This window comes from Anas acuta, chromosome 4, assembly GCF_963932015.1.
Source record: "Anas acuta chromosome 4, bAnaAcu1.1, whole genome shotgun sequence".
NCBI classification, from domain to species: Eukaryota; Metazoa; Chordata; class Aves; order Anseriformes; family Anatidae; genus Anas; species Anas acuta.
In genome coordinates, this window is record NC_088982.1 from 6181048 (window position 1) to 6208379 (window position 27332).

The following is a 27332-nucleotide window of genomic DNA, read 5'->3' on the forward strand; positions in this document are numbered from 1 at the left end:
TCTTTACCAAAAGGGTTGTTAGACATTGGAACGGGCTGCCCAGGGAAGTGGTGGAGTCACCATCCCTGCAAGTCTTTAAAAGACGTTTAGATGTAGAGCTTAGGGATATGGTTTGGTGGAGGACTGTTAGTGTTAGGTCAGAGGTTGGACTCGACGATCTTGAGGTCTCTTCCAACCTAGAAATTCTGTGATTCTGTGAAACAAAAGGGAGGGAAAAGAGCGGGGAGCCAGCGCCGGGCGCTGCTGTCCTCTACCGGCACGCAGCGCCGCGAGGGCGAAATAAAACACACAAAACCCCCATACACGCGAGCTTTTCTCATTTTATTCTTTCCTAAAAGAGCAGAAATGGGAAGAAAAAACCCTCAACACGACGGCAAGCCCAGCGTAACCACCCCCTCCTCACGGCGGAGGGCTCCCCCGCCAGGGGCGGAGAGCTCCCCTCAGGGCCGCAGCGCGCAGGCCCCGCCGCCGGCCGCCTCCGCCCGCCCCTCGGCCCGCGGTGCGGGGCCCATTGGCTGCGCTCCGCCACGTGCCGCAGCCGCCGCCGCCGCCGCTGCTGCCCCCGCCGGGGCCGTTACCTGCGGCGGGGCCGCGCCGCCCGCCCCGATGCGGAGGCAGGGCGCCCGGGCCGAGCCCAGCGCAGGTGGGTAAGGGCGGCGAAGGGGGTTGGTTTTGGGGGAAATCCAAGGGTTTTGAGGGAGGATTGGGGCGCTGCGCGGTAAGGAGAGGCGGGTTATTGGGTCGGGGAGGGGGGCTTTTCCCTCAGAAGGGGCGTTTTCTGTCAGAGAGGGGGGTTTATTCCCTCAGAGAGGGGCTTATTCCTTCAGAAAGGGGTGTTTTTCCCTCAAAGGAGGGCTTTTTTTCCTCAGAACGGGGGCTTTTCCCCTCACGGAGGGGCTTATTCCTTCAGAAAGGGGTGTTTTTCCTTCAGAAAAGGGCTTTTTTACCTCAGAGAGGGGCTTATTCCTTCAGAAAGGGGTGTTTTTCCCTCAGAAAAAGGCTTTTTTACCTCAGAGAGGGGCTTATTCCTTCAGAAGAGGGTGTTTTTCCCTCAGAAAAGGGCTTTTTTTCCCTCAGAACGGGGGCTTTTCCCCTCACGGAGGGGCTTATTCCGTCAGAAGGGGGTGTTTTTCCCTCAGAATAGGGCTTTTTTATCTCAGAGAGGGGCTTATTCCTTAAGAAGAGGGTGTTTTTCCCTCAGAAAAGGGCTTTTTTTCCTCAAAACGGGGGCTTTTCCCCTCACAGAGAGGGGGGGGCTTTTCCCTCAGAGGGCTGCTTTCCCCTCACAGGCGCTGCCCTCCGAGGCGTGAAGGCTCCGATCTCTCCGTGCTGTTTTTATTTATTTATTTATTTATTTTTATTTTTTATTAATTTTGAGGGTGGGGTCGCCTCCACCACGCCAGGTGCGGGGCCCTGCCGGGGAGGGTCAGGGCAGGGCGAGGAGAGGCCTGGCAGCGCCGCGCCGCCGCCCCCTTCCCTCCCTCCCGCCCCTATCCCTGCCCCTATTTCAGCCCCTTCCCTGTCTCATCCCCCTTCCCTGCCCCTATTTAAAGCTGGCCCCACGGCAGCCCTGGCTCCGGAGAGCTGGCCCCGGGGAAGGCTGCGGCGATGCAGGTATTCCCCGGCTTTTTCGGGCCTCTTCCCAGCGCCAGGAATGCGGCTGGGGCTGTTCGGAGCCATTCTGCCGAAATAAAACGTGTAGGCTTCTGCTTGCCTGTGGCTTGCCATGGTGTTTTTGCGGGTGATTTTCATTTTTTTTTTTTTTCTCCTCTCTGCGCTGGAGCGATCGGGAGGCAAACCAGCAATTATTTCTGGTGCGGCTGCCAAAACCTTCCTGTCTTCTCCGGCGCTGCTCAGGGAGAGTTCTCGTGCTGAGTTGGATTGTTTCTTTCTATTTTTGGTAGATAAGATCGAAATATAAGGGTGATGGAGGAGAGCTGTTTATCTTATGTTTCTCTTTAGTTATGGAAATTAATGGGAAACGTTCATGAAATCGGTGGGGGTAAATGGTTTTCCCACGGCTGGCTTTGCCATAACGCGGAGATTAAGGGAAAATACAGATACGTATTTCTTTTTGTCCTGAAGACGGCTTTTTGAGGTAAATGCTCCTGTGTGGATATATGTTTACGTGTCTAAAGTGGATGTGGATTTTTAAACCCAGCTTACAGTTGAGATGCAAGCACCTGGCTTAGATGTGTGCACCGGTTCCCCACGGGCTGTGTGTTACTCCCTCCGTCCATCCGTTCTGCTGCAGCAAGGTTGCTATCTCCCTTCCAGCTCAAGCGCCAGGAAACCTTGAGCTGTCTGCCGACCCCTCTGCTGAGGCAGCAAACTCAGGGAATTTCACGGAAAGGTCAAAATGCAGCTGAGGAGTTAGAGCGTGCGAGAATGGTTTGGTGCCTTGGCCGCTTCCTTTGGGCTGGTGAGGAATGGGCTCACCTGGGCTGTGGTTTCCTGGAGCTGCTGGGGATGTAACCTCTGTCCTTCTGTGGAGCGTGATTAAATGAGCCAAATGGTTGACAGACAGTTAGGGGCAGGATGTAGGAAAAGAGAGCGTGGTAGAAGCAATTTCCTTTCAGCAAGGGAAACAGGCAAAAATGTTTAATTTTGTTTGTTTTACGGGTATCTGGAGATGAGAGATGTGGAAAGGGCTGTTAAGTGCTGAGGTTGCTGTAGAGCTCTGGTATTTGATGTGAAGGTTGTTTTGCTTGAGGAAGAAGTCCTGGAAAACTTCTGAAGGTCTCGAGCTTTGATCAAGGCGAAGTTATTGAACAAGACTCAACCGATACTTCAAATTTGTCGTGGAGTAATTTTCACGTTACAGGCGAGTCTGGACAAAACTTGATCAAACACAACAGCTTAAAGCACCTGATGCCTTGAAACCGCAGAGCACTAATTCAGATGAAGGACCTGATGACAGAGACGTCTCCCCTGCTGCAGGCAACTCTCTTGTGAGGTCATTCATGAATTATTAAGGACTTTCTTAGAATGTCTTGTAGGCTCTTGCCTTCCCGTAGGACTAAGGGAAAATTATTCCTCTGCTGCCCAGGCGTCCTGTGCTCCTAGTTCATATATATTTATGACCACTTTTTCCTGTGTGCTGACGTTCTCCTCCTGTTTGTTTTCCTCTGTGGTGTTTACGTGCTTGGTGTGTCTCAGGGTGAAATCGCAACTTGTTGCGTGGAGCTAAAAAAAAAGTCGAGCCCTCGGTTCTCTTCGGGAGCAGCTCATCATTCCCTGCTTGCTCTGCAACCTGTGAAGTCCTGAAGGTTTGACTTCAGAAGTTAGCCACCAAAATTGATTCTAGCAACGTTTTTTGCTATAATGTAATGAATTTTAAGGCTTTTCTTCACGGGACACGTCTGGCGTGGACTCTTCTGCTTGTATAGCCTCAAGTGTGAGTTTTGCCATGAACTCTTAGGGTGTCAAATGATACTGTGGTAAAAATGCTGCTGTACCATTAACATTGCTCCATAATTACTAGTTGTTCGGTGCTATTCTGCTGCATAATTCAGATGTAATACGAAACATCTTGGCCGTGGAAGTCTGCTGGCATGTTTCCTTAGCCCAGTAAAGATTAATGCTATGCCCTGTCTTTTCTGACCGTTTCTTCTAGGGATGATTTATTCTCCAAGCTTCCCATGTAAGGGGAAAGATCTCGTTTGTTTTGGCTTCCTTGCAGGGGCTCAGAAATACCTTCCACTGTGTGAGATTAACTTGCCCAGCTAGGGGTGGGTGCCGTGCTGATGTGCCGTGCTCTCTTCCTCCTCTCCGGGCTGCTGAGTTCACCCACAGAGCACCGACCGGTGCTCGCACGGATGCAGGGCTTGTGGTTTGGAGAGGAGAACATGTGGCAGAAAGGAGCGTGCGAGATGTGCCTGGGAGGGGAGGGGTGGCTGAGTGCTGGCTGGGGACGCTGCGCTTTGCTCCTCGTGCGCGTTCCCCTGCTTCGGCTTGAGTTCAGAGGAGCGCCTGACCTCGGGTTCAGAACATCCTGTGCAGACAGGCTACCGTTTCTTACACTGGTAACCTATACAAAGAAAAACTGGCATCTGCTGGCTTCGGTTTTTTAAATTTTGTTTAAATTAAAAAAGGGAGGGGGAGGCTCAAAAGTTTCCTTTGCAGGGAAGAAATCTATCTTTTTAATACCACGCTGTTCACAACAGCAGTTCTTTGACTCACCTGTTGGTTCCTGCTTGGCTGGAATGCTGTCCTTTTGTGGAACTCGTTTGAGAGTCAGAAAAATTCCAAATTCAGGCAGTTTTCTTCTGTCACAGAGCACCGGTTGCCTCTGTAGGTGTTGCAAGGACATCTTGTTGATAATTTTTGTGTTTGTGTTGGAGATATTTGCTGTCGCTCACTTAGGAGTACCTGAGGAAGGTTTCACAGCAAGGCTTAGGAACGTTTGGAGCACTCAACTAGAGGAGAGGATGCCAAGGCAGGAGTGAAACTGAGGGTGAGCCCTGTTTTGAATGTCTTTGCCCATAACGTTATTTTAACCGAAGCTCTTAATATCTAGAAAGCTTCCTGGGAATGCTGCTGGAAGGAAGCATTCTTTCGGGAGGTGTTAGCCTCTGAATATCTCTGATAGTGTCCATAATTGAACCGGATTTGAGCTGGAACAAATTTTTGTATGTTGAGGTCTGGCTGACCCAAGGTTAAGAGCAAATCGTAGCCTAACTATGTATATCCTTCCTAGAGGAAAGGACTGGGCAAATAGACCCGATAATTTCAGCTTAGTAATGATTTCATGAGCTACTTGTGGCTGATGTTGCAAAGAGGATGTAGGAATCTGCCATTAAACAATTAGAAGAAAATGCAAGGAGAGAAAAATGATGTTGCCTCTGAGTTGCTCTTGCTTCTTGCTGGTTTTCTTGGCTTCAGGCAAAACAAAAGCTCCTGCCTGTGAACCTGTCTCTGCCAGTGCCTGCTAACTGCCCTGAAGTTTTCCTTGACTCCTCCTTTTGCTTTTTTTGCCGATTCTGTCCACACGTGTAGGATACGTTACTGCATTCTGGCTTTCTGAGAAGACAGATCTTGACCAAATGAATTTGAGATTGCACAGGGTACATTGTTTTTTTACTTTCTATTGTCTGATTAAAAAGCCTTAACATTCAAAGTTCATTTGGTAAGACGCATTATGCAGTAATGTAATCAATGTCTGTTGTAGGTGCTTATAACCGTATTACAGGCTAAACTTCTCTCTGCCATCAAGGAAGTATTGTTTCTACAGACTTTATTAAATTAGCTGCAGCAACGGACTCTACTGCTCATCAGAAGAGGCATGTCTGTCAAATACTCATTCTTTGTACTGTTCAGTAGTAACATGTACTAAGCTGATAAGGTTTATCAAATGTCCCGGTATGTTAAAGTACCCACGCTACTGTGGGGTTTATATAGTGGCAACAGAAGAAATACTTGACAGAAGTCTCCAATTTTGTACCTTTAGTTCCATTTTTTCCCTCCTCTGGGAAGAAATTGCAACAGCTCTTAGACTACTCTCTTCTTATTTACAACCATTTCTGCTAAGAAGTGGTAAGGTGATGATCAGAGGATTATTTGAAGATAAACATCCAATAGTTAGTCCATTGCTACAGATTGTAACCCAACAGCCTTTCATGCTGCTGCAAGTCCCTGATAAGTCTGCCTCAGATCTTTAATATCTCAGGAATTTTTCCTCATGCTTCTGGTTTTAAGGGATTATTGTCATGTGCTGCTGGAAAAAAAAAGTCTTAAGGAAGATATTCAAAACTTTAACGTGTTGCAGAAAGAGATTTCCCAGTCGGAAACAGTTCCTTTAGAACAAATTGTCTGTTTCTTTTCATTCCCCACTCTTTCCTGTGTATTCTGTTACTCTGGACAAGTGGGCCCATTCAGATAAAAGGATTTTGACTTCCATTGTGTAGGTTTGAGATCCAATTTCAGCATCTGGGCAACTCTTCAACTGGCTTTTAAAACCTGTGTTTGAGATTTGGCTTAAAAATTTGGATTCACTTCTGCAGCTGCCGTTGGAAAGAAAGGCAGTCCTTCGCCAGGGTGCAGTTTCTGGAGTTTCTCGTGCTGCAGAACGCTCGTCTGTTGTTCTAGGCTGGTTGGTTACCAGTTCCAAACTGGTTTTATATTTAAGAAAAACCCAGTGTTTTGGGTGGATAAAAATAGTCTACTTTATTGCAGTTGTAAGGTAGGAGCGTGACTTGGCTTCAACTCTTTTTATTCTTTGCATCATCTTTCTCCTCCTTGAATAGTGTTGGGAGAGGGCTTCACCCACTGTTGATTAAAAGAGAAGGTTGTTTGTAACAATTTCTTTTAAACAGGATAGAGCTTATTTGCAAAAATTCTTTTATAGTGGTTTGCTCTTTCCAGTCAAGAGATGAAGTTTGAAAGCAAAGGAAGGCTCTGAGGTAGTCATGGATTGATGCAGAAGACCTGGGAGGGAGAGCAGGTTGAGCATAAATGATGGGGTCTCATAGCAGAGAGAGCCTGGGTGGGCCACGTTGTTTACCAGCTTGTTTGGAAACCTGTGTAAATAACCCACAGGTGTCAAAACCTCTGGTCGGAAGAGCTGATGGTGACCTTGCTCAGACATTTTCAAGAGCAAGCAGAAGCCAGGAGGGGCAGGAGATGCTCTGGGGGACACGGTCCCCAACTCCTGCACTGCCCATTGCCTCCCCAGAGGAGTTGGGATGGGATCTGTGTGCAGCCTGGGGCAAAAAAAAAAAAAAGGGAACGGAGACGAGGAAGTCTGGGAAAAAGAGGAGAGAGGTGTTTACTCATGGGTTAATCATTTTTTCCCCCCCTCAATGTTTGAGTCTGTGGTTAGAAGTTGCATTAATTAGAAATAAATTCAGCTAAGTAGAAATTCCCCAAGTCAAGTCTGTTTTGTCCACTACAGTGAGCTCAGCAGGTTTGGAGGATGTGACATGGAACTGTGAGCGCTTTCCAAGTTTTCTGAAATCTGTATAATTTCATTTTTTTTTAATGTATCTACTGACTTTATCTTCTTTTCTTTTTAAAAATTTTTAATTTCTTAGGTGCTATTTTCAGCTGAGAGGCTCTGCTTAACAGATGGCTCTTAAACATTTCGTACATCTCAAAAGAAGAAGAAGGAAAAGGCAAACCACAAACTACAAACTACTATCCAGTTAATAATTTTCCCTTGTGGGTTGGTTTTTCTTTTTTTCTTTTTCTTTTTTTTTTTTTTTTTTAAGATCTTTTCTTCTTTGATCTCTGGGTTTTAGTACTGCAGAAGCAAATAAAATTTATCCTAACTGTAAATTTTACCAAAGTAACTTTTCTTGTGTTACTTAATAACATGCTATTTGCCTATTGCTCTTCATTAAGGCTTTCAAGATGAATATAGTATCTCAGCTATTTGGTCAGTAAGGAAGACAGACAAAATGTGTGATCTATTCCCTGGGCACAACCGTGGCAAGCAGTCACAGAGGTTAGTGGTGTAGTTGTCCCCTAATTTTTGTCTGTTTTCCTCAAATCTGTCCCAGGAAACAATCTGTAAGCGATTAAAGTTTCCTTAAAGGAAACTTCCCTCTTCTAACCCTTTGTGTGAATTTTTGGAATATTGTCTGTGTTTAAAAAAGCAAGACACAATTCCAACAACCAGCCTTGAACAGGGCATGCAGAATTCATCAGTGGTAATGTGTGCAGCATCTCAGTGAAGAACATCTTGCTAGAGTTTCTTCTGTGTACAAACACCTGTTCCTTTTACATTTCACCATTGTTTTCTGAAATACAAATGTTGCTTAAAATCAAATAAGTTTCATTTTATCATTTACTGTTTTTAGAAGCATGTTTCTAAAGTAATCTGTGCATATCTGATTTAGAGAAGGGGACATGAAATGAGCAGGTGCTTCTGGGGTGTTTTGTGTTAGTTTTACCACCTGATTTACTGCCTGTTCAAGCCCTATTGCTCTTGACTAGTGATCGCTTTATATAGGGTGTGTCTTCCTTCATTTGCCCTGGACTTTATACTGCAACTTTCCAGTGTTCTTACATGAACTTCAAAAGCTGTGCACCAAGACCTTGAGATGGACTGTCTTGTGGATGACTCAAAGTTTGCTGTTTCTATTCCTGGTAGTACCGGGAGAGAGAATATTGATTTCTATTTTCAACTCCCACAAGCTTCAGGTGTAGTTAATGTTGAGCTAGATGCTATACAGCTATAAAACAAGATATCTCTTGTCCTTCCGCCTCAGGCAGCTTTCTCATGGACTCAATGATCCTTGCGGGTCCCTTCCAACTTGGGATATCCCGTGTGCAGTTGCAGGCTGCTGATATCTGTCCATGTGCAGGTACTTGCTGAGGTTGGATGGATAAATTCCTGCAGGAGTGGAGTTACTGCCTAACAGTAAGCGTGTGGGGAGACAGAGGAATGTCCTTGAATTGGACAGGTGAGGGAGGGAAGTGGAAACTGCATCCACTGCCTGGAGTTACAGCTCAGGGTCTTTAACAAGAGGATGGTGAGGGATGTAAGCGTGCCTCCTGCACTTGTCTACAGGCTGCTCTGGTTCTGTCTCCATGCCTTGTAACCCAGCTGGTAGTGCTTGAACAGCGGGGCTGAGAGTCCTTCCCTTTGTCCTCGGGTATATCCAGGTGCTCCACATAACCAAATGCAATTGTTCAGGGCGTGGCAGTGGTTGGGTGCAACTCAGCACACGCTGCTTTTTGTTGCTTAGCATTCCCACATAAAAAGACTTTAAGTCCCAAAGACTTAAATTAATTGCTTCTGAAATACTCTAAGTGTGGAAATCTTGTCTACTTAAGAATAACAATGAGACAAAAGTAAATTATGGTGAAAAGAATAACACCACAAAAAGCTTTGGAGTGTGTTCCGACTGATGGACAATTTAGCTTTCACAGCAGCTTTGCAGGGATCACTTAAGTTCAGTAGATGAAAAGCAAATTTAAGTCCCTCGAGTCTTCACTAATTACACCACAATGGGTAGCTATGGGAATGTCAATGCAAAATGTGATTGTAAGGCAGCATTACTACTGAGGCATCTTTTGTAAGCAAATTGAGACACTTAGGGCTCTCAAAGCAAATGTTGCACTGTCCCTTTCTGAAGGGGCTCAGTGGTGTTTAAATGCAAACAGCAACATCTGAATATATGTGCTGCAGGCATAGCTGCTTGGCACTTTCTTAATTTATAAACTGCCAACTTAACTGGTTTTCTCTGTAAACTTGAAGACTTACTAGGACACTTCCCACCAGCTGAGGCTGCCCAAGGCTCCATCCAGCATGGGCTTTTGAGCACCTTCAGGGATGGGGCATCCACAGCTCCTCTGGGCAGCCTGTTCCTGCATCTCACTTCCCTTACAGTGAATAATTTCTTTCTAATGTCTACTCTACATCTATCCTTTTTCAGTTTAAGACCATTCCCCTTTGTTCTATCATCCACCACAACCCCTGAGTCCTTCTCTGCAGGGCTGCTCTCCATGAGTTCTTCTCCCAGTCTGGGATTGCCCCCCCCAGGTGCAGCACCTTGCCCTTGGACTCGTTGAACCTCATTTGGTTTCCATGGGCCCACTTCTCCAGCCTGTCCAGGTCCCTTTGGATGGCACCTCATCCTTCTGGGGTATCAGCTCGGCTTGGTGCCCTCTGCAGATGTGTTGCGGGTTCTCTCAGTCCCATTTTCTGTCTCATTGATGAAGATACCGAAAAGCACCAGTCCCAGGACAGCCCCCTGAGGGACACCGCTCGTCACCAACCTCCACCTGGATGTGGAACCACTCTGTGTGCCATTGAGCCAATTCCTTATCCACTGGATGGACCACCCTTCAATCTCTTTCTAATTTAGGGATTAGTAGGTTGTTGTGTGGAACTGTGTCAGAGGCCTTACAGAAGTCCAGGTAGATGCCATCAGTCGGTCTTCTCTTGTTGGCTGATAAAGTCCTTCTACCACAGAAGGCCACCAGATCAGGCAGGCATGATGTGCCCTTGGGAAGCCTTGCCTTATTGACTCAGTTCAGAGTGCAGGATCGAACTCCAAACAATTTGTAACAAAAAAGAAATAATAAATCACTTTACTGGATATAGATATGTATATTTTTATTTCGTCAGCAAAGGGATCGTCTTAAGTAAACAGAACTGACTAAAGTCAGCCTGAAGCAGACTGTTGCAGATGAAATGAAAACTGACATTATTTGTCATATAAACAGACTAAATAAAAATACTAAGTATGCTAAATACTAAGAGTTGGACTCAAAGAGCCTGTGCCGAGATGATTAATGAAATTCTCTGTTTCCTTGTTAATAAGCTCGCTTTCTTCTTGCACATCCAGGATGAGTGAGGTGAACTGGAATTTATTTTGCTCAGAGCCAGGGAAGACTGATGGTACCCATTCATAGCAGCCTTGCATTCCTCACTAATCCCCTTCTGTCTTCGCTGCTTTCCACCTCTTCGGTTCCTTCTCTTTCAGATCTCTGCAGCCTCCCCGTTTCTTTGTTTTGAAAGGCTTCGTGAAACCTGCGTCTCTTGGAGGAGCTCTCAGTGCAGTGCTGTAGCAGGAGGTTCTCATCTGTGGAAATTCTTGAAAGCTGACTGCTCGCAGACTGCTTTTTGATGATTTATGCTGCAGAGGAGACTGGCCGTGGCGTTCTGTGCTGCAGGAGCACGTTGTTACATTAGGCAGTATCACATTTTATATACATCGCATGGGTTTTCACAAGTGTTGCCGTCAAATTGCACCGAAACCTGGGGCCTGGGGTCAGAAAGACCGATCTGCAAACAAATAAAAATCTGCACTGAACAAAGCAAAGGCAGCAAGGCTTTCATCCTACCCTCGTATTTCAAGCCGTAAAACTTTATGGGTTTGATTCAAACTGCTGGATAACGTGTGCTTAATCTGGAGCGTATTCCTTCATAAATTCTGCTGGTACTAGGGCCAGAACTCCCTGCATCGCTTGGCGTGTTGTTGCAATACTTTTTTCCCAGCAGGATCCTCCCCTACCTACTCTGGCAGTAGCTGTTCCATGCAGAATGCTCTGCTCTAGCTTCCTATGGACTATGACCAAAGCTCCTTTTTATATTGCTTATCCAAGAGATAATTATTACATTGTTCTGTAGTGCAAACTGCCGAAGCTTGTTACCTGCTTTTTTTAATCAGCTTTTTTTCTTTTTCAAAGCAAGGCTCCCTTTTTTTTATACTTTGCCCCAGCTGCATCAGTGGAAGCACCAGATGGAATTATTGTTTTATTGTACGTGCAGCACCGGGTGATCACGTCGGTGCTGTAAAGCCATCCATGTCAGGGAGCGACCTGCTTCCCTCTCGTCAAACAGCACCGAGTGCCCCTTGCTCGTGCTGCTCCCAGCCAGTCTCCACAGTGACCCGGCTCCATGTGCATGGAGCAATCCTGGACTTTGCACGTGTTCTGCAAGCCTTTGCTCGTGCTCTCCTTCCGCTCTGCAGCAGGCTCTGATCGCTGCTTGCCTCTTGCACCGTGTGGGACCATGCTGGCCGTGAGCTGGGGCTGCTCCCAGTGTGTGCTGGCAGCGTGATTTCCGTGTGACAGCTGGTCTCCAGGACATGTGGGTATAAAGCTGCTGGGTCCATCATGACTTGATAAGTCTCTACCCACATGGGCTTGATAGGTTTGCTGAGAGCAAAATGGATTTGTAGGTACCTGGTGGTGTCAACACCCATTTTTCCTCCCCTGTGCTGATTTTTTTCAATTGTGTAGATGCAGTCAGAGGAGGCAAGATATTGCTCGATTGATTGATTCCCTTGATCAATTCCCTGTGACCTGCAGCTTTGTATCCTCATAGATCGATTTCCAGCTTAACTGCTAGCATTCTGGGGGACTTTGGCCATTGCTTAACCCTTGGGTTTTGGTTTGCATTGTTCCAAGGCAAGCATGTTGATACTGACCTGTTTGTTCAGTGCTTTCAGACCTGCTGGAGTGTTGTGTTGAGTAAGGTATTGCTGCTCTGTTACAAAGGTCTGCAAATGCTTGTGACAGGTCAGAGAGTCTGTGGCATTGAGAAACAGAGCTAGGTGGGTACTTTGAGGTTCTTAGGCAGCTTGGTTATTTCAATATTGTTACGTTAGAGGTGAGTGGTGAAATTTTCTGCTGGAAAAAAAAAAAAAGGCTTCTTTTTAAGCTGTTTTGTGGTATGTGACTGCTTGCAGGTGGCTCTAGAGAGCATCACTTAACCGTTGTCTGCTCTTCAAAGGATGGAAGGTGCTGGCACTGATCTCTGCCCCGCTGCTGCTGTTTGTGGCTTTTGACCTGTGGTGAATCCTGGATTCATTACTGAGAAGCGACGTGTGGTGGTGTGGAAGCCTTCGTGTCATCTGCTGAACTAGATTTTAGTGGGTTGGACTGGAGGAGGGGACCTGTCCATCTCACCAGCTCCTTCATCCTGGTGTCTGAGAACATTGGGTGGCTGTTCGAATAGACGGTGGTTCAGAGTGGCAGTGCAGGCTAAGTTGAACGGGCAATTGCCCCACCTCATTTTACTTTATATGGGGACGAAAAGAGAATTGGGAATTGCCTCTAGATAAAAGCCTTCTCTTAGACCTGATATGTTTTTTTCTCATTAAAAAAACAACTTCCCTGTGACAGTTCTTGGCAAGAGAGCAGGAGTGTGAACGTCCTTGCAGGGCAGAGCAGGGAGCCTTAAGCACCGAGATCAAAGGCAGTGAGTAGGGCTGAGCTCTGCTGCAGGGGATCAGGCTGTTTGTCCTGTGGATGGCTGATCAAAGGCAGCTGCTTTGGGAGGTCAGTAAGGCCCTAAAAACCTTGTCTGTGCCCCTTTCTGGTCAGTACAAAGACAGCTGACTTGTGTAGTTAGACTTTGCTTTCCGGTTTTGCTCCCATCTTAGATTAATGGCAGCAGCCTGTGAGAAGTTGGTGTGCCAGCCTGCGTTTTTTTCTTTCCAAAATCAGAATTGGAGCATGCCAATAGAAACTTGTGGGAGCTTACAAACTGTCTCCTTCCTGCCAAGTGGTGATGTTGCTTCTTGTTAGCACTTGGTGAATGACTTGCCCATCTGTGCAGGGGTGCTGTGCATCCCTGCTGGGCTTGGGGTGTTCTGGGGGGAGCTGCTGGGCACAGAAACTGCTGCTGTGCTGGCAGCCTCCCGGCCCTGCTGCCCTCCAGGCAGAGTTTTCTGCATATCCCTTCTGGTGCTTGCTGCTGAAGTTGCTGATTGTGTTGCTGGGGCTTCTGAAGAGGTCAGACCAGTGGTAAGAGAGAGATTGATGGATTGGAGGGCTGGGCAATCACTGGCAGGCTGAGGGGAGGCCTCATGGCGGCCTGCAGCTCCCTCACGAGGGGAGCGGAGGGGCAGGTGCTGAGCTCTGCTCTCTGGGGACAGCGACAGGACCCGAGGGAACGGCATGGAGCTGGGAGGGGAGGGTCAGGCTGGGGGTTAGGGAAAGGTTCAGCACCCAGAGGGTGGTCGGGCACTGGGACAGGCTCCCCAGGGCAGTGGTGATGGCACTGAGCCTGATGCAGTTCAAGAAGTGTTTGAACAACGCTCTCAGACACAAGGGCTGATTGCTGGGTGGTCCTGTGTGGAGCCAGGAGTTGGATTTGCTGATCTTAGTGGGTCCCTTCCAACTCAGGATATTCTGTGAGTCTAGGTTCAATTAACCTTGGGAAATTGATTGGAGCTGTGGGTTCTAGTTCTGGGGATGGGATGGTGCACGCAGGTTTTGTATGCTGGGAGCACACTTGAATCCTGCAGGGTGTCACAATACTTGGACATCTTGATTCAGGCGTCCTAAATAACCCTAAGCATGCTACACAGATTTTTCTGTCTGGATTGTAATGAATGCTCAAGCAAAATGGTGCTTGACTGAGATCAAACAAGTGTCTGACAAGAGTTGCAGTTATTAGACTTATATATAGAAACATTTACATATTTTTAGAATCATTTCCTGGCACTGCATCCAAAATGAATATGTTCCTGATCATAAGGATGTCAGGAGTGATTCAGTATTCCTGACATGCACAGAAAGAATCACAGTCTTTGCTGGCAGATGGGGCAAGTTGAGTCATTTGAACATTTGAATGTCCTTTGAACTTTTTCTCCATTCAGAAAAAATCATGATAAAACCTTTTTCTCTCTCTCTCTTTTTTTTTTTTTTTTTTTTTTACAGCAATGCTGAGTGACACTAACTCTGTAAAGCTGAAAAGTGATCGTTCGCCTCCTGTGCAATGGTGTAAGGTAGTTGCACATGAAGATGAGAAGACCAATCTGGTTTTTAAAAGGTACTCCCAAGTAAGTGTCATTGCAGTGGTAATATAGAGGCAGTTGCTCTCCCTCTAGCTTGAGCAGTTACAAAAAGGATGCAAAAATCAAGGTATGGGATTACTAGAGGATCTGAATGGAGGCTTAGGCACCCAGCTTTTGCTGGGGTGCCTAAAATACTTGGAGGAGCCTCGATGCTCTCATAGTATTACACGTATTTTCCCTAGCTGGTGTGAGATCCCAGTATTTTGCTGTCAAGTGCTTCCGGTCTTTTTTTGGATCCAAATAAGTAACAATGTTAAGCCCTTTGCATGGTCTGATAATTGGGGAAAATGAAGGCCAGTGAGGTTTAGTGGGTTTATTTATCTATACAAACTTTTTTTTGCTTCCCTCTCTAAAATCTTGGGAACCTGTATATACATTTAGATTTTGTCTGACTGAGTTTCAAGAAGTACTGAATGCTTTATAGCTTACGTATTTTTTTAGAACATTTAAAAGAAGTCCTCTGGCAACCATAGGAAATAATTAATTTAAAATGAAAATCAATGATAAAGCTCAAACTATATACCTGAGCGACAACCACAGTCTAACCAAATAATGATGTAATTTTTGCAAATCAGTTTGGAAGTGAGTCAACACCGGAGATCAACACTGAGTCAACAGTGAGATTCCTTAGTAATGAGAAATGAGTAGATCAAAAATGCAGATAACCCTTTGAAACTGAGTGAAATAAGCTATAGCCCCAAAACGTACAGAAGAAAAAAGAATTATATTAGGCTTCTTAGCATAAACCCAAGCATCTAAATTCTGTGGTCTGGCCTGCCAGAGAGTTGAAATTTTGTTTGTGAGTGGTGGTTATCTGAAAACCTTGCAATTTGAGGTTCTTCTTATTTTTTTTTTAAGCACACAACTTGCATGGAAATGCGTATTTCAAAATAGCGTTTTCTTTACAGTAGGAAAAGTCACTTTATGATTTCTTTATATGATCAGAAGTGTTTGGATCCATCAGAGATGCATTTAAAATATATGATGCAGGTATAGGAATATGTAAAATCAGTATGCAATGGTTTTCTTATCAAAGCATCTGTATATTTTCATACTTCCCTGTAAGTGGCTCTTAGGAGTTGTGAAAGACTTGGAGGAAACAAAACCATCAATTATCTTGGTTTGAATCAAATGCAGATATTCATTTGAAATTCTTCAACTGTCTTGAAATTGTTTAAAAATACTATTTAGGAGTTAGAGGGTTGCTGTTTTCCCCTTCTCCTAACCCCTACATGAACTTGTTTGTTTCTAGACTTCTCGTACTGTTTGTGGTTGGAGGGTGCTTCCTTTATATCCTCAAGTTACATTTTTACCCTGAAGAATGTGACAGAACAAAAACACCGTATGTGGACCTCGATCGTGTAAGGGTTGGTATTTTTTGGTATTTTTCTACTTGGTTAAAACAAAAAGGTTTTGTTAGTCCTCTGTGTGAGTGTTACAAGGGTTTGTAATGAAGGACTTGAATGCTGAGATCATCCTGTGAGGGGAAAATATATTTTGTTCATGTTTTCTTCATGGTGTAGAACTGTTTTTTTTTTTTCTGTTGTTTGTCTGTTTTCTGCTTCCTGTGGAAGTACAAAAGGAAACGAGATTTTTAGGGGTGAAATGATCCAACTGTGTGCCTGTTAAAGATTAATGTATGAAATAGCCACGCCTTCCTAACACAGTTACTGATTAAGACCAGAAAAGCCAAAAGCAGCGAGCCTGTGGGGTTGTTCCAGTCCCCTGGGAACTGGGTCAGCCACAAAGGCACCTGCAGCAGGGCTCCCCCGGGGGTGCTTTGAGCCCAGCCCCAGGGTCGCAGCTCCTCAGCGCTGGGCCCTCCTGGCCCCAGCAGGAGCAGAGTTGTTGCCTGGCTGCCACCAGGTGAGTGCTGCCCAGAGGCGACAGCCCCAAGGGAGACTAATGTCAGGCCAGCTTTCAGCTGATGCTCAGCTTCAAGGAGCTGCCTCCTCTGCTCCTTGCTTGTTACCTTTCTGCGGTGTTGGTGCAAAGCTCATGATCAGGAAACTAATGCAAATGGAAAGTAACGCTTCTTTAAAATCAGACTCAACACATTCAACCAAGAGGTGGTTTTTACCCAAGCCAGTTCCCCAGTCTGCTTTACTTTGTAGCTGCTCAGATGTTTTTGGAATCACAAGTCTAATGTGCAGGAGGGTGCAGCTCTTTATTTGTGCATTTACTTATTAATTTAAGGTAGCACATCTGCAGTTTTGCACGTGTCTTTTAAGCTTTCATAACAGAAGCCAATAAAGCATTCTTGGTGTTCTTGCTGACACTTCTCTGCCTTTGCTACGTAACCTGCTTGCTCTTTACAATGCAGTACTTTGGCTTAGAATTGTTACTTTTCTGTGTTTGAATGTTTTACGTTCAGACCTCAAACACTATTTACATATAGCAGAAGCCCTGATTTAATATCTCAGCATCACTGCATGAGCATCCTTCCTTCCCCACCTCCTTCAGAAGGCTTTTTACAGGTTCACCTTGCCTTCCCTTTGCATTTCATTTGACTTCTTTTCTCAGTAACACATTCGTGCTCCCAAACAACTACAACCCTAATCGAAGCAAGCCTAAAAGACTGTGTGCCCAGGAAGAAGTTTGGTGTTTATGCCCAGATTTGCAGAGCCTGTTGTGGCAGAAGTAGTTCTGCAGATTGATCTCTTTATTTAAATAAAATACATAAACAGCTTGCTTCCCATGCCACCTTTTGTGCACCCAGATATGCAGTTCCCCTTCTGTAGAAGTACAAAAGGGGAACTGCATTAGCACTAGATTTGAATCTTTCTCTGACCTGTGTGTTTGCCTAATGTAGTTTTTTTTTGCTTGTTTTGATTAAAGTGGAGGAAAGATAAGCAGAATTACATCGGGGAAGAAGATATGCAAAAGGATTATTTCAAGTGACTAAAAATAATCTTTGCTATTTCTCTTCTTCCTTGCTTTAGATACCAGTTTGCCCCCATTTCTGAAAAATGTGTATGATTAACTCTTTTTAATGAGACAGATCGATTTTTGTGGTTTATCTTACAGCTTAGTATTTTTTATGGAGTTTGTAAACACAGCCTTTAATTTTGGTGACGTGTCTTTGAAAGAAGACATAAAACGCCCCCACTCCCCATCCCCCTTGCATTCTTCGAGTTGTGGTTTAGTCATTAGCAATACTTCTGGAAGAAGCGTTGCTTTATTTTGATTAGTAAGCAAGTCCAACCTGCCATTTGACACAACTTCTAACCAGCTGGTATGTCTCTGGTAAAAACCTATGACAGGCAGAATTTGGGTCATGCAGTTGAGCAGTGGAGTAGAATTCCTCTTGCTGTCTCACTGCTGAATTAGATAGGAGAAGGTAATTTTAATTTTTGTAAGTAACAGTACAGGCATTCTCCAGCAGCTTTTGGGGCAGGTCTTTCTTGAATAAAGGTAGCATTTTCACTTCCCTGTTTCCTAAAAAACAAATTAGCCTAGTAAAAAAAAAAAAAGAAAAAAAAAAACAAACAAAAAAACGAACACCTCCTATCCAGATTTAAATGATTGGATGGAGAGACATTCACTTGCAGGTTTTTACCTTGTGCTGCTTTTACCTTGTGCTGTTTGAAAATGTTTTGTATTTCCATGTTTAAGTTTTCTTTACAAAACCCAGTGTTCGCTTAACTGCTGGTTGTCACCTGGCGGGTTGCTCTAAGAGGGCTTTTTCTGTTCCTGAAGCTAGCTTTCCTAACAGAAATCATGTTTGTTTTCTTTTAGAGAGCACAACAATATGCCAGTGCTGTGCTGCAGGAACAGTGCCGACCTTCTTACGTGAAAACAGAAATGGGAAAGTTATTTGCGGAGAAATACAGCATGGACATATCTCCCTTTGTAGGAAAAAACATAGATGAAGATGAAGCTTTATTTAAATACGGACCTCCCTTTGGATTTCACAGGTTCTTTAATAAGCTTAAAAATCTCCTTGAACTCTTACCTGAGCATGATTTGCCAGAAGATTTGAAGTCAAAACACTGTAAACGTTGTGTTGTTGTTGGCAGTGGTGGAATTCTTTATGGATCAGAGCTAGGTCACTTACTGAATCAGTTCGATATTGTTATAAGGTATGTATTTTCTATTTCAGGCTTCAGACTACTTCAGCTTTACTTTATGAACTGATGTTGCTTTTTGAGGGGAAAATATCCCCAACTTTTTATGCAATACATCAGACTATTTCTGAAAGTGCTTTTTCGAAATTTACTTGTGAATTGATAGAATTCAAAGTCCTAAGAGCAGAGTAACATTGTGTTCATGAGGCAGGAATTCAGTGTAATGATTTGTGGACTTCAGATACCAAAAAGTACAGGCACAGAAACCAATGAGATCTTAGAGAAATAAGCAGTAGTGTTTTTATTTATTCATATATTTAAGCTTTCTGAGACAGAAAGGAGTCCTAAAGACTGTCTTTTCCCCCTTGTTTGTTTGGGAAGCTTATTTGATTTTTTAACAGCTGTTTTAAGCACAATAAAAATGCATTAGTGTTTCAGTATACAGCTTGCTTACACACTGCAGAGCATGCTGCTTATCTTTCCTTATGTTTACAGGAACAGTGCATGGTTTCTATGATTACCTGTATTTGCTAAAGTCCAGAATATGGTCTGTATTTGTGCTTTCTGAATGTTACTGTTGGAGCTGTTCTTAGTATTTTGAATCATGTGAAATCATAAATTTGTAATATAAGCACTCTCATAAGTAGCTTTGTAAACAAGTCTTATGCCTTTTACAAAGGGAAGAATGGGTACAGCAAGTCAATACCTCTTACGTAAAGGTGAACAAGCCGTGACATGGAGAGGGGCAGAGAACTTTCATTAGTTGTTCTTTGAAATTAGGGCTGGCTGCTTGAAAGTGGCTTTCCCGTTGATACAGAAAAAGTTTCTTCTGTTCTGCAGAACTGATGGAGCTGGGTGACACTGTTCTTGTAAGCAGTGTGCTTGCTTCTGATTTATTTATTATCATAGGTTGGACTCGATGATCTTGAGGTCTCTTCCAACCTAGAAAATTCTGTGATTCTGTGATTCTGTGATTCTGTGATTATTTATTTTTTTGTGAGCTGGAATGATGCAAACCCACAGGATGTGTTACTTTGCCCTGTGTGTTTGTGAAGGGATAATTTGTGTGCCTTTGCTGTATATAATACTCGTGTGTGTGTGTGTAAACAAAAGAATACAGGAAACTGCCTGTGTGTTTTCTTTCCCTTCTGTTAAGATTCTCAGTTGGCACGAGGCAGTGAATGTGAAATTCTGCAATGCTCTTCTGAGTTGCTTTTCTATTCAAGTTCTTTCTTTTGAAGTTTTGCACTTTTGCCAGCTAACCCAGAAATAGAACTGGCTTCTCATCAAAGATAGGGGATGGATGAGTGTGAGAGGTGAGGAACATGGAGATACTGAGAAAACACTGTACTCTGCTCTGTTAAAAATAATCTGCGGGCCAAATACAAGTTCTTTGCTTAGTGTCTGATGTTTTAATGAGGTTGCACACTGCTTATTAAATACAGTTTCTCTCAACCTTTTTTTTGTTAGGCTAAATGATGCGCCAGTCCAAGGATACACAGATCACGTTGGTAACAAAACGACGATACGGATGACTTACCCAGAAGGAGCCCCGCTTTCTGAACTCGAGTATCCTCCTGCTAGCTTATTTGTGGCTGTTTTGTTTAAAAGTGTTGATTTCAATTGGCTACAAGCAATGGTAAAAAATGAAACCTTGGTATGTAAAGTGGCAGTGGCATGTACCTATATGATCTTGCTGTTCAGTTCTTGTTGTCTAATGCTTAAGAAGTTGACTGATGCCCTATTTCCTGGTTTATCATACTGGGGATCTTTTATGTAACTTTTTTTTTTAGTTATGTCTCCTAGTTATAGTTGGTAACAGCACTTGGGTTAAGCCACATGCTGACAGCAACAGTTTTTTCCACTGATACTGGTAGATTTCAGACACTCAGCTACATGACATATTGAGTGTTTAATAAAGTAGAACTAATTTCACCTTAGGTTTCAGTGACTTCTTTGAATCTGCAGAGCCTGAGGTTGCTGGCTGCTAGTCCCACATTTTTAACCATTTAAGTCTGTGCTCCTTCAGTGGTATGCTTGCAGTTGTAACTAACTGAAAAACTGCAGTTGTCACATTTGTCTGTGGTCTTCCAGAATTAGAAATTACTCATTTCTCACTGAATGTTTACAGAAGTACAGATATTCCTAAGGAACTGATAGAAGAGCTCTGCGTTTCCAAACTCTTTAAACTTGTGGTTTTTGCTTCTTTCAGTTTGCAGGCAGGTAGTTTCCATAAGCTGAAAACCCCTAGCTAGGGTTTTCTGTCCACAGATTGGAAACAACTGCTCTACATTTTTTGAGATAGATTGAGAAGGAAGGCTGTCCAATTTCGGAACAATATGATGCATAACAGTTTAGGTACTCCAAGTTCCCTTTTTAATTCTGTGATTTATTTTTATTTTTATTATGACATAAAGGCATATGGAAGGCCTGTTTAATATTGACCATGACTATCCACTACTACTTTAGTCTAGGGATATCGCCTTGTTTTGAATAATCAGGGTATGTTTTGTATAGAGAAGATATTCCTGAGTGCAAATTCTAGAGTTGCTGCTATATAGTGATTTTTTTTTACCAGGGACAAGACGATGTTGGTCTGTCCTGTTGGTCCTGCAGGAACACAGTCATTTTGCCAACCAGCAGCTTCCTAACTTGAGTTGAATCCCTCTGTCGTTGTACAAGCTGTCTGGCTTGTTCATATTTGAAAGATTTGTTTTTCAAGAATGACTAGTACGAGGACACCTTTTTGAATTAAAATCTGTTTTTTGGGAATTGAAAATATGGTTGCTTTTTGGCATCTACGACATCCTCTGTCAAGGAGTTCAAATATATGTTTTATGAAAAAGGTACCTTCTATTGAGTTGCATGTCTTAAGAGCAGAACTGGGGTATTAATATATCAATATTATATAAATACAAAATTGAAGAGGAAAAAAAAAAATCCTGGTCTATCCCCATACTGGTCTTCTGGTGTCTGGTCCCAGTCTCCTTGTCCTGCTCTGTTAGGCTTGGCATGCTCATCTTTTCCCAAGCTCTCTCCTTCCTACTGTTCATGTGCTGTAGATGACTAAACGCTATGTTTATATTTGTGCTGGAAAGGAGCATAAAGAAATGGGATTCTGCAGAACTTAATCAAAATTCTGGACCAGACTGCCATGTCTCTGTGCTGTCCCCATCAGTGTCTGTCCATTCCCACCTTTTTCCGTGTTCTGGTGTTTTTGCTGTTACAGAGAGCCAGTTTTGGGAAGTGCTCTGGAAGCTGAATGTTTTTATTTATTGTTTCAAATATTAGGCTTTCAGTTGGTCGGCTTCCAGTGCAGGCACTGGTACTTTACTGAAGCGTTCAGAGCACAGGTAGAAACATGGGACCACAGCAAAATATATTATTTATTTTTATATGTTTTTTTTTACAAACTCCATCAGTTTAAGCTGCTGTGGAGTTGCACCTTGTAGAAGGAAAAAAGCCTGTTTATAAGATTTATAAAACACAGGCCTATGCTGCAGCCATGTCAGTTCTATCATACGTGTAGTGTTACATATCATGTGAAGGGATTTGTAAAACGAGCCTGAGCGAGGTGTGTGTGTGTGTGTTTTTTTTTTCATTCGTGTGCATCTCATTGACTGCACATGGCAGGAGATCAGAGACTAGTTTGCTGAGTCTAGTGTAAATCCTCTTCTGAAGTGGTACATTCATCACTAGGTGGATGTTGTCAAACAACAGCTGTTCACTTCAAAGCCCGAGCAATTGTTTTAAGTCCAGCGCTCACTTCAGCATGACCTGGTTAATGTTTGTGGAAAGCTGATTCCCTTTCCCATTTCTTCAAATACTGCTGCTGCTCGGTTGTGCTGGGGAAGGTCCGGAGAACCCAGAAGAGCTGGTGGATATGTTGGCTGATTAAACACCAAGTTCAGTCAAACATTCAGAATGAGCAAACTTTCCCCCGCTACCCTCTGCAATTCCAAACACTTTGAAGGTTTTTCCTCTTCTAGGCCAATTGCTTGAACAGGATGCTGGTATTTCAGAACAAAATCAGCTCTAAGCTGTTTCCTGAGTTTCTCAGTATCAGTAGCGAATTCTATAACTGATGTACCATGTTTGCTGTACGCTTGATAGTGTCAGAGTTTCCGTTTGGTCAACTGTTTTTTTTTTTTTTTTTTCTTTCTCTTAGTCTCTGTGGATACGACTTTTCTTTTGGAAGGAGGTTGCTAAGAAAATTCCTTTTACATCAAAACAGTTTCGGATTCTGAATCCAGTCATCGTTAAAGAGACAGCTCTGGACATTTTACAATTCCCCAAGCCTCGATCAATATTCTGGGGTTGGGATAAGGTAAGAAGTTTCATTTTAGGAGAGAAACTGTATAAAAGAATAAAATAAGAAACTGAAAAAAGGTTTTGGCAGTTCTTTCAGTATAGATCTTCTGTGGGATGTCAGCTGGTCTGAAGTAATGGAATATTAACTGTCTCTCAGAAGACTTGCATTTTCTCTATTTGTGAAAAATTAAGTCAGGATTTCAGTTCACCTTTTTCAGATGAGGCCTTACGCCTGTGCACGCTGACATGAGATGTCCTGCTTTACGGAGCAGCAAGACCCAAATTCACTCCAGTAGGGTGTTCACTTACACATCATTTTGGCTGGTGTTAAATATTCAGAACAGACTTCTGACTGACTGGTGTGTTAAGAGCAGCCCTGTTAAGGCAATCACCTTAATAAGATCACCTGCAGTCAGATCTGTCTCCAGCAGTGGGGAGAGCATGAGAAGTGTAAAGCAAGCTTCCCTCTGGCAGGTGCTTCCAAATATGGGAATTGCTGCGTATGCCCTCCTGCTCAACACCACTGCAGTGAACTACTGCTATATCCTCCTGCTGTGTCCTGACCTTTAGCAGTGATGAATTGCCTGATTTAATTAAGCACTGCATTTTTGTTAAATTTCAACTATTTGACAAATTGGACATCAGTAGTTCTCTTGAGCTATGAGAAGTGCTGCATAACAATAGCCGTTTTACTTTGCGGGAAGGCTGTTAATGGTAACGCGCTGCACAAATGTTTTGAAGGATTTTCACCTCTTGGAATGTTTATTTATCTAAATAATGTACTATACCGAGCTATTTATTTTCTGTGTGTATCCAAGTATACTCACATTCAAAGGCTGTTCAGTGAAAAGTAATTTCCTGAAGATTACTGCTGGAGTGCTTGTTGTCCAAGACTGAAGCAAGCACATATTGGGCAATGCCAAGTTGTAACTGCCTGACAATTGTTTGAGTGTTTGGAACAAGAGCTTACTTGCAGTTTAAATTTACTTAGTAATAGGGTGTCTTGCCTTCGGTTTACAGTAAAAAATGTAGCATTGAAAGCCAAAATTACTGCTAAAGGCAGTTAGTCAAATTGTATCGATATTTGGCCCTGAAATGTTTAGTTTCACTTGATCTTTACTTATTTTTTAATTTTAACCGATTATAATTTTAATTGATATTAACTTTTAAGTGAGTAGAAGGAGTAGTCAAATGTATTAAATACTGTGAAGTGTTATGGAACTGGTAAAGGAGAATATGTGAAGCCATTTGAATTCAACAGGCTTTTCTTTTTTCCCCTCTCTGCTTTTTAGAATGTACCCACGATCGGGGTCATGGCGGTTATTCTAGCCACGCATTTATGTGATGAAGTGAGCATAGCAGGATTTGGATATGACCTCGATCAGCCCAGCACTCCTTTGCACTATTACAACAACCTCTGCATGGCTGCCATGAACAGACAAACTATGCACAATGTGACAGGCGAAACAAAATTACTGCGAAAACTGGTCAAAGAAAAAGTTATTAAAGACCTCACTGGTGGGATACATTGTGAATTCTGCAGCAAAGACAGCTAGTGGTAGAAGTGCCCAACGGTTGGATTTGATAAATCCCAGAAGCTTCATTGGAACAACTTTTTCACTGTCCTCAGTAGCTCTTTAAAGTGTGTACAAAATGGACTCGGAACCTCTGCTGCCTTTTTTAATGTCAAATTGAATTTGTTGGACTTTATTTTGATGTTGAATTTTACTTTTGCACGTTATTGTGGATAGCTATGTAAATACAACGTGGAGTTCAAAGAGATCCATTTAAAATATTTAATGTTTTAAGTTGTGGAAGAGTTGTTTTCAGATGTATAAGGTATGCACAATTCTAGCCTGAGTTGTCTGACAGTATACAGTAATTCTCTTCCATTGAACTACTGTTGCTGTGGATCCGGCTCCTGCTGTATGACTCCTTTTCAAAAGAAAAGCAAGGCGTGTGCTTCTCAAGTCTCTCACTTGCAACTTGACCGTTTTGTTTCTCCTTCAAATATAAATATTCCTTTGTTTTTGTGCTAATATTTCTTTTGGAAGGAGGAATGTGGGAGTGGGGGCGAAGGAAAAGGAACTGTTGTGGCAACAACTGTCTAGTAAGTACTCTAGCGTTCACGCTTGATGTTAAAATCATTGGTGCATTAATGTGTCGAGTTAGAATCCTGCTTTATCATGAGGCATGTTTGGATCCCAGGGCATGTTGTAAGGTGATGTAACCAGTAGAAGGCTTTCACCTGAACCTGGTCTTGGACATTTCCGTTCTTTCAGACCTAGACAATTATTTCTAAATATCCTAAATACTTAATTTGCACCAGACTTCAGCCACCCCGATTAAAGAAGTGGCTTTAATACCTCTTTTTTTTTGAGTGACTTGAGAATTGCTAGGTCCATAATACACCAGTTTGTATAAACCTTTCATTTAGCAATAATACAATCTATGACTAGGCTAAAATTTCTATTGATTTACTTCACAATCCTTTAGTAATTAATTACAGCTATTGTAATCTTAATAGTTTACAGTGACGATAACCCGTGTGAACTCCAGTGTTGACTGTGTAATTGAATGGAGAGGCTGAACTGTTAGTTTTTCCAGATCTGCTTGTAAGTCAGCAACTAGCTGAGTGCGTGTAAGAAGAAAATCACAAAAGCACGGTGAGAACATGTGACCTAGCAGCAAGCTAAATGGCTGTTAAAAACACCGTGCTTTTCTAAAATAACAACAAAAAAATAACAGCTGATGTGAATATATGCTCTTGTGACTGGAAATCAGTGCATTGCAAAGAAGCCGGACCGCGCAGACCTGCGAGCAGGTGTAGTTCCTTTTGGTTCTGTTACCAGCGGAGTAGCAGGGGTGCCGGTTTGCACTGAGTAACATTGTTACGCAATCCACTGGATGTGAAAAATGATTTTTTTGGGGAGGATTGAAAGCTTTTTAGCTTTCAGTCTTTTCAAAATTGATCAAAGTTTGGCATTGAAATACTGATATGGACTCTCCACATAGTGAACATTCCCACTTCTTTATTTTTGCTATGGGCTAACCTAAGAGCAGTATTGAGTTTAAAATATTCAAGCAGCTAATGAGGGAAAGCAAGATCATGGTGGTTGCCGATTTTTCAGGGGTTATTTTCTCCACAGAGAGGAGATCTAATGAACGATAATGTTAGGCCACAGGAGCAGCAGACTGGTTCTGGCCGTTACACTGAAAGGCAATAAAATGACATCAGATCGTAAAGCAGAATTCTGAAAGAAGTTGTGGACCTCAACTTTCCCAAGTCCCATGTACCTGCGTGTCCTTGAAAGCCAGTTGTGGATGATAAACAAATATGAAAATCAGATTCTTGTCTCTGGCACTGTTTGTGTTTATAGCAATAATATTAATCTAACTTCTCCTCCTCAAAACACATTAATTTTTGTACTAGCAATAAATTTCTAGTTTTTTTTTTCCTGTAAGTATAATAATTATATTGTTTAATTTAAAATATTTCATGTGTGAAGAGTTTTATACAGATGGTCTTTTAGTTAATATATTGAAATGTGCTAATTATTTTCTCCTGGTATTTAAACTGGAAACAAAGTACCTTAATTTTATTTAGGCATTAATGAAATTATGGAAGAGTTCAGAACGTGTGCGTTGGGAGGATGTCTTGAGTACACCAGAAGCATGCGTTTCAGAGCACTTGATCCCTCACCAGTTTTGCTTTATTCAGTAACTTGAAAAATAATCAGTTGATTAATGTAAATGCCAGTAGCTTTTTGGAGATATGATGTATTTATTGTCAGATTCTCAAATGATGTCCATGTGGGGTTAGATTGTTTTCCCACCAGTTGTATGGCTCGTGATAAAACGTTGTTTTTTGTTGTAGTGTTTATGGCATTGAGTATTCCTGCACAGACTCGACCATATGTGAAATGGCAGCAAAGTTCGGGTTGCTAAAAGCAATAAACTGATGAAACCACTTTCTATTTACGTATTTGTCTTAGTTTGTCATTTGTTTTGCCTCGCTTATTAATGTTCTTGCATGTTTTACGGAGCCAGCTTAAAGTTTCAGTGCGATCCCAGGCACTGAAGATCTCAGGCTGGTTCTTCAGTCCGTCTCCTTTCTTCTGTGCCTTTTTGGTACCTGTCATTGGAATTCCATCTCTGGTACCTGGAAGGAGGGAACCCATCTTAATCCATCTTAACAATGACCATTCCACAAGCATCCAGGTTCCTGAAGTTAATGTGGATGAGAAGATTTCAGACTGGGTTTTAGCACTGGCATTAAACTCAACGATGGGTCTCCTTAAGGAGGTGGAGACAGGTCTGTGTCTTCTGGTCTGTGTCTCCTCAGTCTTGCTCGAGGTGAGTTAACAAGAAGAGCTGTGTGTCTGTGCCGCTGTGTCCCAGAACTTAGCCTTTGCAAAGAGTGCCTTGTTGCTTGTCCATGTGCATTACTAATGTTTGTTTAAAAACATCAACAAAGAATCTGGGAGCTGCGCTGGACCTGTTGTGTTGCACAACAGACTTGTTCTTGGTAACTGTCCTAGGAGGAATCAGTCATGTGTTTGTCTGACCTGTGATGAGGGTGATTTTTTTTTCCTGGTTCCTGTGCAGGGATGTGTCTGTGTGTGTTTTAAACAGCTTCAACTTTCTTCTCCTTCCGCTCTAGAGTGGTTGTGAGTACTTGCATAATCTCTTATAC

The 27332-nt window shown here is 43.1% G+C and overlaps 1 protein-coding gene across 10 annotated transcripts; it reads left to right on the forward strand.

The window, feature by feature from the left end:
* Positions 1-482: 482 nt before the first annotated feature.
* Positions 483-26617, forward strand: ST3GAL5 (ST3 beta-galactoside alpha-2,3-sialyltransferase 5). Of its 10 annotated transcripts, none has more exons than XM_068679602.1 (7): positions 483-643; positions 14122-14233; positions 15511-15625; positions 17997-18340; positions 19796-19982; positions 22494-22652; positions 23929-26617. In XM_068679602.1, the coding sequence occupies exons 1-7, from the start codon at positions 607-609 to the stop codon at positions 24190-24192; spliced, it is 1218 nt and encodes a 405-aa protein (XP_068535703.1). In that variant the 5' UTR covers positions 483-606; the 3' UTR covers positions 24193-26617. The 10 variants fall into 10 exon arrangements, with proteins under 10 accessions (XP_068535703.1, XP_068535704.1, XP_068535708.1 ...); XM_068679603.1 differs by having other exon boundaries at positions 15511-15619; XM_068679607.1 differs by having other exon boundaries at positions 500-643; positions 14122-14243.
* Positions 26618-27332: the final 715 nt, after the last annotated feature.

What these genes read in the sequence shown, in the direction of transcription:
- ST3GAL5 (XM_068679602.1), top strand. Translation starts at nt 607, where the DNA reads ATGCGGAGGCAGGGCGCCCGGGCCGAGCCCAGCGCAG. An exon ending in CCGGGCCGAGCCCAGCGCAG is followed by an intron (nt 644 to 14,121) that starts GTGGGTAAGGGC and finishes TTTTTTTTACAG; the next exon opens with CAATGCTGAGTGACACTAAC. An exon ending in TGGACCTCGATCGTGTAAGG is followed by an intron (nt 15,626 to 17,996) that starts GTTGGTATTTTT and finishes GTTTTCTTTTAG; the next exon opens with AGAGCACAACAATATGCCAG.